We start from the raw sequence: 8,773 nt of genomic DNA, 5'->3' as shown, positions 1-8,773 counted from the left end.
TCGACGCCTCGTCAGGAATCTGCCAAGTTGGAGAGTCTGAAGTAGAAAGCTGGCTATATTTCAGGGTAGTGCAGGACCCATCAATTAGAGCACAGAAGAATATGACTGGGTTTTGTAGAATGCCTGTCCTTGACTGTGAAAGAATAATCTTGAAGACTTTCAGAGAAAAGAGGACATTTCAACGCACACCACCACCAACCTATTCTTAAGTGCTCTTAGGCAAGAGGCATTAAACAGAAGGAGCCAAAATCAGCTGTGACAGAAGCAGGTAACATTCACAGTGTGGCAACTACAGTTCTGTGTATGCATGCTACCAAAAGATGTCATAGTGAACAATGCCACCGATTATTACAGCTTAATACACAGGATACCATTTTACTTAAGGCATCTGCGAGCTCAGACAAATGTTTGCTTTCTTGGTACAGCAAAAATTATACTGGAACCTAAGACTGGAAGGGACATCCTGGGTCAATGCTATTGCAGACAACCATATCACATAATCCCTTACGCAAACTGATCCAGCTCCATTTTAAATGTAATTAGGGGCTTTTTGCCCCCACCCCGCCCCATGCTTTTTTGGGAAGCTGTTTCAGAAAGTCATTCATTTGATGATTAGAAACCTCCTGTTAAATTTCCTCTTGGCCAGTTTATATACATTTGTTCTTGTGACAATGCTCTCCTTTAGCTTAAATAGTTCTTTCCTGGTGTTTACTTCTTGATGTATTTATGGACAGCAATGATATTTCCTCTCAATCTTCAGTTTGCAACACAAACTGGATCCAGCAAAGTATCCAAGAGTACAAAGACTGAGCTTGTACCTGTTGAGACACCTGAACCCAAAGCAATTAGTCAACCATGAATCAGTGAATTTGAAACCCTGGCCTTCCTAGGTGTGTAGCTATGACCATTGAACACTTGGCCTATTGTGCCACTAGTTAAACCAGGAAATCTGGGTCTCTTTTCTCCTGTTAAATGGAACAGTGCAGGAATCAGAGAATCATAGAATGGATCGTAGGAAGGCAGAGAATCATAGGAAGGCAGAGTGGACCTTGTTTTTGAAACCTGGGAATTTTTGTGCAGAGTCATCCTTTAGAACTCTGTTTGGTTTTAAATAAGATTAAGTGACATCCAGACAATGAAAAAGCAACAAGGATGCTTTGTGCTGTGGGTTTCTCCACAAGCAAATCTTTGTGCTGTGGGTTTCTCCAGTCTTTAAAACGTGCCGTACACCTGCTTCAATAGCCTTGAATGGGAGAGAATAGTTCACTACTATCCGCATTTTTCATTATCAAGGTGATAGGATGTTTAGAAATACCTTGATCTAAGAACTGCTACTCCAATATACTTGAAAGCATTTGCTTCTTTGCTTACCTGTTGGCTTCAGAGCTTTCCAGATATCCCTGCATGCCTGGATGTGCTGAAGAGCCTGAGTCAGAAGCTCAATCTACTTTGCAAAATTAATACATTGTTTTTAGGTCATGTTTTTTGAAAGGCAACATGTATATTACTCTCACAGTGAAGTTCAGTAGAGGCCTCAAGAGTAAGTAGCTATATTATCAGTGGAGAATCAGGCTAATCCTAATGCACCATCTGCTCCCAGATTTCTTTTCCTCCTCTTTTTTTTTAAAGATCTCTACACCTGAGTCAAAGCTTCAAGTTTCCTTCATGCTTTAAGGGTCTAGCAGTCTAGACACAGAGAAGACAGACTTTGTTGGATGTGACTTATTTTAACCAGGAGCCACAAAATGTTGCTATCAAATGCTGCAAGGCACTTAATCTTATAAAAAGCTAAACTGTCTGTGCAACGCTCTGCAGACTGACTGTCTAGAAAGCAAGAGACTGGTACAAGCTTCATATCAGAAACTGAACCAATATCCCAACATCTCTGGCACACCAGTAGCACAGGGCACTGTCACCTTCACTGGAACCAGAAACTAAATCAAGGGCGTAGCAAGTAACACAGGCCATTATCATCTGCAGTTGTACCAGAAATCAAACCCAGAATTCAGGGTGGTAACACAAAGGCAAGAGGCATCTGGCACCAAACATACATACTAAAGGAAGCAAAGGGTACAAGCTGAAGACCAGTGAAGGCAATTGGCAGCTCTGGTTGCTCCTGCATGGCTGGTCTCTCAATCCTTATGACAGAAACACAAGATTGTAGAGATGTCAGCTAGGGGCAATGCTCACAGCAGAGATGTGGTTTTTAAGAAAGCAACACATCTCTACACACTGTTCTCAAAGGAAGACAGCAGTCCCCTGCCTTCCCTCCACAAAATTTCCTGAAGGGTGTGTATATGTATCAGGAAAAAAATAATAAAATACCTGTGCCCTTTCTGACATGCATATGACTAACCTCACGTTCAGCAACTACATAACCCTATTGTCAAAGTCCCTGTCTGCCAGTCACACCTCCTTGTCACAATCCTTCAATAATTTACTGTAGATTACAATTCTCTGGGCAATGACACTGGCCTACACTTTCAGCTGGTGTAAATCCATTTAGCTCTGCTGAAGTCAATGTGACCAATTAACTCCAGTCCAGCATCTTGTATTTGTCTGCAAAGCCCCGTATGTATTTGTTTTAATTATACTGTGAAAAAATCCAAGGCCTATATTTTCAAGCTCAGTTCCTAAGGGAAGTAACTGAGATTTTACCACCAAAAGAAGCAGTGCTCAAATGAAAATCATTTGCACACATGACCCATCTTTACAGGATACAAAACAGCTAGTGCAACCTCTTTACCTGTTCAGCAAGTGCTATGTTTTGTCTCCCCATTTCCAAACCAATTGCAGCAGCCATTAGCAGACATGTCTTCTGGGCAATCAGAACAGCTTTATCAGGATGGCAGAACTGAGAAAACTGAAACCAGAAACATGAACGATCAGTGAGAATTCTGCCTGGTCACTACCAGTAAGCAGCAAAAGAAAATATTTCCTATTGCAGGGGTGAAGAGAGACGTTTATTTATCATTTCTATGTTTCCTTCAGTTGCAAGTTTTCCAGGGGCTTAACTACCACTTCCTTCCCCCCGCTCTTGTTTTATTCCACTTGGAGAGCATAGATTATGTCACTACTATGTTGGAGCTGACCTTTCTGGGGCTTTGTGTTTAATCCCTGGTTTGTACCGCAGCAGCAGCAGAAACAGTGACAGTACAGCTAGAGGACACGTGTTAGAGGGTATGCTGAATCATTCGTGTGTTCTTTCTGTACTGTTAACTTCCTCAAAAGCTCTCTCCTTTTCTCACTGACAGACACCGATTGTCCCACTGCCCTAAAAAGAACTGAAATTATTACCACTGCTGCTTGTTTTACAGGAGCACTGCGCAAGCTTCAAATATTCCACTGCCTTGTGAAAGTGGCAGCCATTATTTTAAACATGTCTCAAGTCTGCAAAAGGTCCTCACTCCCAAAAGTTGATAGTTCAGGTCTGCCAAGTCTCACACTTCCCAGGGGAGACTCCTTGATATTAAGACAGTTTTTAAGTTTTAAGACCTGTCTGCTTCAAGTGCCAGGGACCATACTTTGATTTGTCTCCCTAATATAAGCACAGAACACGATATGTATGTAACAATTTTAAATACTTAAAAAAATAGCTATAATCCTGAACAAAAACTCCCTTCTTTGGGAAGGGCAACACAGAAAGAACAAACCCGACAGGACAGGGGATAATCACATGACTTAATGTGATTCCAGAAGGTGGTCATTACTACCGCAATCAGGGCCACATAAGAACCTAACAAGAACAGAATTCAAACATGTGATCCACTGAGTATTTTGAAATCTTCCTAAATTAATCCCAGCCTGCTGTCCCTACAAGTGAAAGCTAGGGTATGGGAAAACAAACACAGGGCAGTTAGTTAAAAGAGGATGAGTTTCTACTTAGCCTCTGTTACTCCGCAGTAATTGCCCATGTGCCCACTCTAACCCTGTAGTAAGTGGAAGCTAAGCCATGGTCAGTTGCTCGTATTCCTTGGATGGGCGAGCTACCACAATTCAGTTACCAACAACTGCAAGTAGCAGGGGTCAGTAGTGATTGCTGTGGAGCAGCTGACATGCAGAAAATCATCCTCCCCTTTAACTCACTGTCATGTGTTCATTTGTTCACATCCTCAGTGGCTTTTAAATATCCAATGAAAACTAAAGTCTGTGGGGGCTCTGTCGGTTATACCCACAACAGGGACTTGTGCTCAGAGCTGACATAGCTCACGTCTGGGTGCCCTGCCATCTAATGGAATCTGCAAACCTGAGCTACCACCTCTTTCCTAATAAATGCATGGGGAGATTTAGATGCATAAAACAGGACCCTGGCATGGCAGCAGGACCCTGCATACCAGATCCAACCACAGCATGACATCACTCGCCAAATACAGCCCCAGTGTGACCCCTTGCCAGTGCAATCTGGCTGGCATGGCCATGTCATCTAGACCTTGGGGCTCCCTGTGCGTCTAGGCATCTGGCAGCAGGGAAGCAGTGGCAGCGTTAATTGTTGCGGCTCTGGGAGTAATTAATGCTGCTATCGCTCCCCTGCTGCCAAATTTCTGGACCTGAGGGAAGCCCCACAGGCCAGATGACATGGCTCCCACAGCCAGAGGTTAAGCGCCACTGATTTAAAATGACATTGAAAATTAGGTCTAATGACTTCGGAGTCCCCCTGCTATGAAGGTGTATAAAAGGCACAATGTTATGGGAATTCTGCATGCAGGTGCGGTAGGGGCAGTTTCCTATGTAACAACATTGCATCAACTCCAAACTAACCAAATATCAGTAATCAACTGATTTAAAAAAAAATGCCCTTTAATTCCAAGTTTTTCATCCCACGTTTTAAACGACTGTTTTAAAGTGTGACAGTAATTCCTAAACCGCGCACTGTGGCCAATCCAAAGTAAAGCTCTTTAAGGAAACATCATATGTATCTGTCTGGAGCTTGCAACAAAACCAGTTGCACTATACCATCCCTCATACCACAGGCAACATTAGGAAAAAAAAAAACATACCTTGAAAGACAGTATGAAGAAATCCCTCATTGTTCCTGGGCAGTTCTCGAACTGTACAGCCAAGTTCCAAGCTCATAAAATGAATAAACAGGAGAAGAGAATAAAGAACTTCAACTTGCCATAGGCTATGCCCATAAAACCTCAAGTAAGAGGCAGTTAAGGCTCACTGTTAAGTTTTAAACAATATAAATATTAAGGGCTCATTTAACACCAGCTGAGAATACTGTTTGCGCTTTCCTATTAATACAAGTTATTCATGCTGTCAAATCCTTTATTTCAGTAAGTAATTATTCCATTGCTATACCCATTCACACCAAGATAAAGGGTGAAGAGCCGGATTTCAGTCTAAATCATGATGGTTTAAAGTCAGAATAACTTCTTCAACTTTAAAAACCTTGTATAAAGTTGTAAATAAGATGACAATCTGTCTGAAAGTTTACAATACCATCCCCAATACCATTAAAGATGACTACTTCAGACCAGTCTCCATAGTTTCTACTTTGATAGGTTCACTCAGAGAAGAATTAGGCACACAACTCTCGTTGGTATTAATTAGCAATATATGCCTCTAGATAGTTATGTGGTACCTACCCATCACTGTAGAATTTTAATATCTAAGGGCACATCTACACATCACCCTACAGTGACACACTACAACGACGTATGGCATGCTCTGGCCAGCTACATAGTTGTAGCGGCACACTCCCCAGGTATAGCACACTGCTACAGCGCCATAGCAGTGACATTTACAAAAGCACTGTGCTTTAGTACTTCCAAAAGCATGGCGCCATAGCAATGTCGCCATACGACAATGTGTAGAGACACCCTAAGTGGTCTAATTAGGAGCTCAGGTTCTACAGCAATTTTTCAGATTCCGCCCTACATACTACGTCCTTCCCTGGGATATGCTTTCTCAGTTATGCATAAGAAGCTTGTCCTGTGAGCCAAAACTTTGCTGCAGGAAAATTCAGATATCACCAAAGGCCGGTTACCTCCATATTTGAGCCTTCTATTCCCAACTTTTGTTTCTCCCCTTCTCTTCTGTAACATCTTGTAAGGAAGGCCGTACCTATGAAGGTCATTGTATCACAGGCGACTTATACACCTGATTTGGAACACATTCTTTTGTCATGTGCCCTGAAGCGAAGTAGAGCTCTGAAAAACTATTTCACTGCATGAGCATAGGTTCTTCTTTATACCTGTAAACAGTATATGCCAATCCTCCCATCTCCAAATAGGCCAAACAAAGGCAGCATCTTACAGCTAAATCAAACGATACACATTTTTCTGCTAATTGCTGTTATCACTCTAGATGAGAAGTACCTTTTTACCTGCAGACAACTATGGCCACACTAAGAAGTATGCTAGGAATGAAGTTCCAGAGACACAATGTGAATAGGACTTGTGAAAATTACATGCGAGGTGTACTTTCCATTGGAAAGAGCTTTATTTGTTAAGACTTTCCGTTTCTTTTTAAATTTCACTTCCCAGGGTTAAAGGAGAATCCTAATCTAGGGCTCCTGATTTAAGGGTCTGATCAAGATAATCCCTATGGTCAACAGAGATAAGAGCTCCTCTGTATGCCATACAAGAACATGCATTTCAGCTGCATAATCCTGCTCTTGTCCAGCTGGCACTTGACAGTGCTCCACTTCTGAGTATACAAACTAATTCATTCAGTTGAAGAAGCAGCAGCTAATATTCCTGTCCTGTCCTCCTGACCTAGGAGCAGTGTTGCTGTGGAACAGGATCTTAATAGTGAAAAAAGTTAAATAAGAACAAAAGCAGGGACTTTTCAGAGCTCTGTCAGGGACAGAGAACATTCTTGGGGTTGGTGGGAACAATTATATTGGTTCTTACCTACTGGATGACATTGTTTTTGTGCCATTCTTCTCCTGATAATTATCACCATACAACCCAGACATGATTGCCTGACAGTATCTGAATAAACTGTGTGCAGAAGGGGAATTTCAGGAACAGGTTGGAAAGGGAATTCCCAAAGGCACTGAAAAGTAGTCAAGTCTATCCCATCATTTCCTTCTTTCTTTGTGTCTAACAGAGATGGGGCCAGTGGCTCTGTTTAGCCTTTGGGTGTGTCACTTACCCACTTTTCTAAACCAGTGAGTGACCTGGGTCCTTAGTTCCAGTGTCAGGCTCCCTTCTGTGAAAGGCTCGGCAAGCTTCTGATGCGCTGCAGAAAATGTGGCATTAAATATATAAGAAGCTCTTCCTGAGCAGAACAAATGTATTTCCTACACCCTACATTAACAGTAACACACAACATGGGTTTCCAAAAGGCTGACATAACACAGGATGGGAGGTAGCACTTACAACCTTGACCTAAGATACTTGAATGACTAGAGAGATCTTATAGAAAAGATTAAGATGTGCCCAAAGTAGCATTTGCAGTTGAATACGTAGGGCTGTTACAGAGGACTGATAAACAAGGTGCAACAACCTCCTTTATATTAGGACTGAATGCAGCTGGGATCAATCTAATGGGGTAAGAAAATGCTCCCATCAGCCTTCTGGGATATTGTTCTTGTTCCTTTTAAAAGAGCTCTTCACTCTTTTCCCTGCCATTTCCCTTCCCAGGCACTACAAGAGTAAAGGTTGGCTCTCATGAGCTTCTTTATCCAAGACAGAAAAAGAAGATTGAAAACAACATAGTACAAGTAAATGGTTCTCCCCTGGAGAAGAGTCTTCTGAAAACAAGCAACAAAAACGTTCTAGTGCAGGAAGCAAGGGATTCACATTTGGTTAAGAGGTGGGAAAGGGCAGTATATATTGGAAGTGAGCATTAACTTCCAATTTCTCACAGCAATTTTCCTTTTTCCTTCTGTGGAATATCCTGCTTTCCTATGAAAGATGCTGTTTTGGCTCCTGCTAATGCAGCGTGAGCCGAGAACTGCCACTTCAAGCTCTCTCAGTCTGGAGCCCCTGGCCCTGTCAGTATTATTGGGCCCCAAGCAGCTGCTTTGACTGTATGCATAACTCTTGCTTCCTAAAGGGAACTGCTTAGAAGGAGGTAGCTTTCTGTCTGAGGAAAGCAGCTAACACTGTACAGGTGCTAAGTGAAGATTTTTCAGTACTCCCCTGCAGGCTTTCCAGAGTGGAAGCCCACAGCACTAACTGTACCATAACCATGTTCACAGACGAACACAAAGCAGAAAGTGTAAATTAAACAGCTACCTACCCAAGGTCAAATAAGTCAGAAGTGTGTCCAGATCTTTCATTCTAGAATGGAGGAAAAAACAGATTTATAGAAATGCACAACTCTAGAACTCTTGGTTCAGGGATGATACCTTTTATTTTGGTTCAGAGATTATACGATTTTATAGAACACTTGTCTACTTGGTCTAATATGACAGAATACAGTAACTCTGCAATACAGTAAAACTCCCAGTTTTATTAAAACCCACAGAGTTGCAAGCTGTGGAGTAGGAGTGCTGCAGCCCCCACTGTGCTGTATATTTGCAGCGCTGTAGGCCCATGGTAGAAGCACTGCAAGAGACTCTTAGCAGATAAGCTCCAGACTCAAGCACAGTCTTGTTTCAGTGCTGCACCAAAAGTAATGTGTATGCCATTAACTCCTCCTTTGGTGCAGAGCAAACAAGTGAGCCCAGTCTAAGTAGGCCCATGGTCCAAGCCTAGGGTGGCCATCATAGAGGACATTCCAATTTTCTGATACTCAGTCCTCTGTCCTCTACTGATACAAAACCAGACACCTTTATGTCCTCTATTTTCTCTTGGGTTTTAACAAGAGAAAAATAGAG

General features: G+C 42.2%; 1 protein-coding gene across 3 annotated transcripts in view; it reads right to left on the bottom strand.

Annotated features, from left to right (window-relative positions):
• The window catches only part of TEX11 (testis expressed 11), a 59,709-nt gene that overhangs the window by 14,500 nt on the left and 36,436 nt on the right, over positions 1–8,773 (bottom strand). For all 3 annotated transcript variants that reach the window (XM_025205079.1, XM_025205080.1, XM_025205078.1), the window contains 5 exons: positions 8,194–8,234; positions 7,102–7,188; positions 4,998–5,068; positions 2,747–2,863; positions 1,372–1,444 (listed from right to left, as the gene is read on the bottom strand). In XM_025205079.1, the coding sequence (XP_025060864.1) occupies positions 1,372–1,444; positions 2,747–2,863; positions 4,998–5,068; positions 7,102–7,188; positions 8,194–8,234 (389 nt within the window). The remainder of the gene's footprint in view (positions 1–1,371; positions 1,445–2,746; positions 2,864–4,997; positions 5,069–7,101; positions 7,189–8,193; positions 8,235–8,773) is intronic.

This window comes from Alligator sinensis, unplaced genomic scaffold, assembly GCF_000455745.1.
Source record: "Alligator sinensis unplaced genomic scaffold, ASM45574v1 scaffold1059_1, whole genome shotgun sequence".
NCBI lineage: Eukaryota > Metazoa > Chordata > Crocodylia > Alligatoridae > Alligator > Alligator sinensis.
Note: the sequence above shows the minus strand (reverse complement) of the source record. Positions and strands in the feature narration are given on the sequence as shown.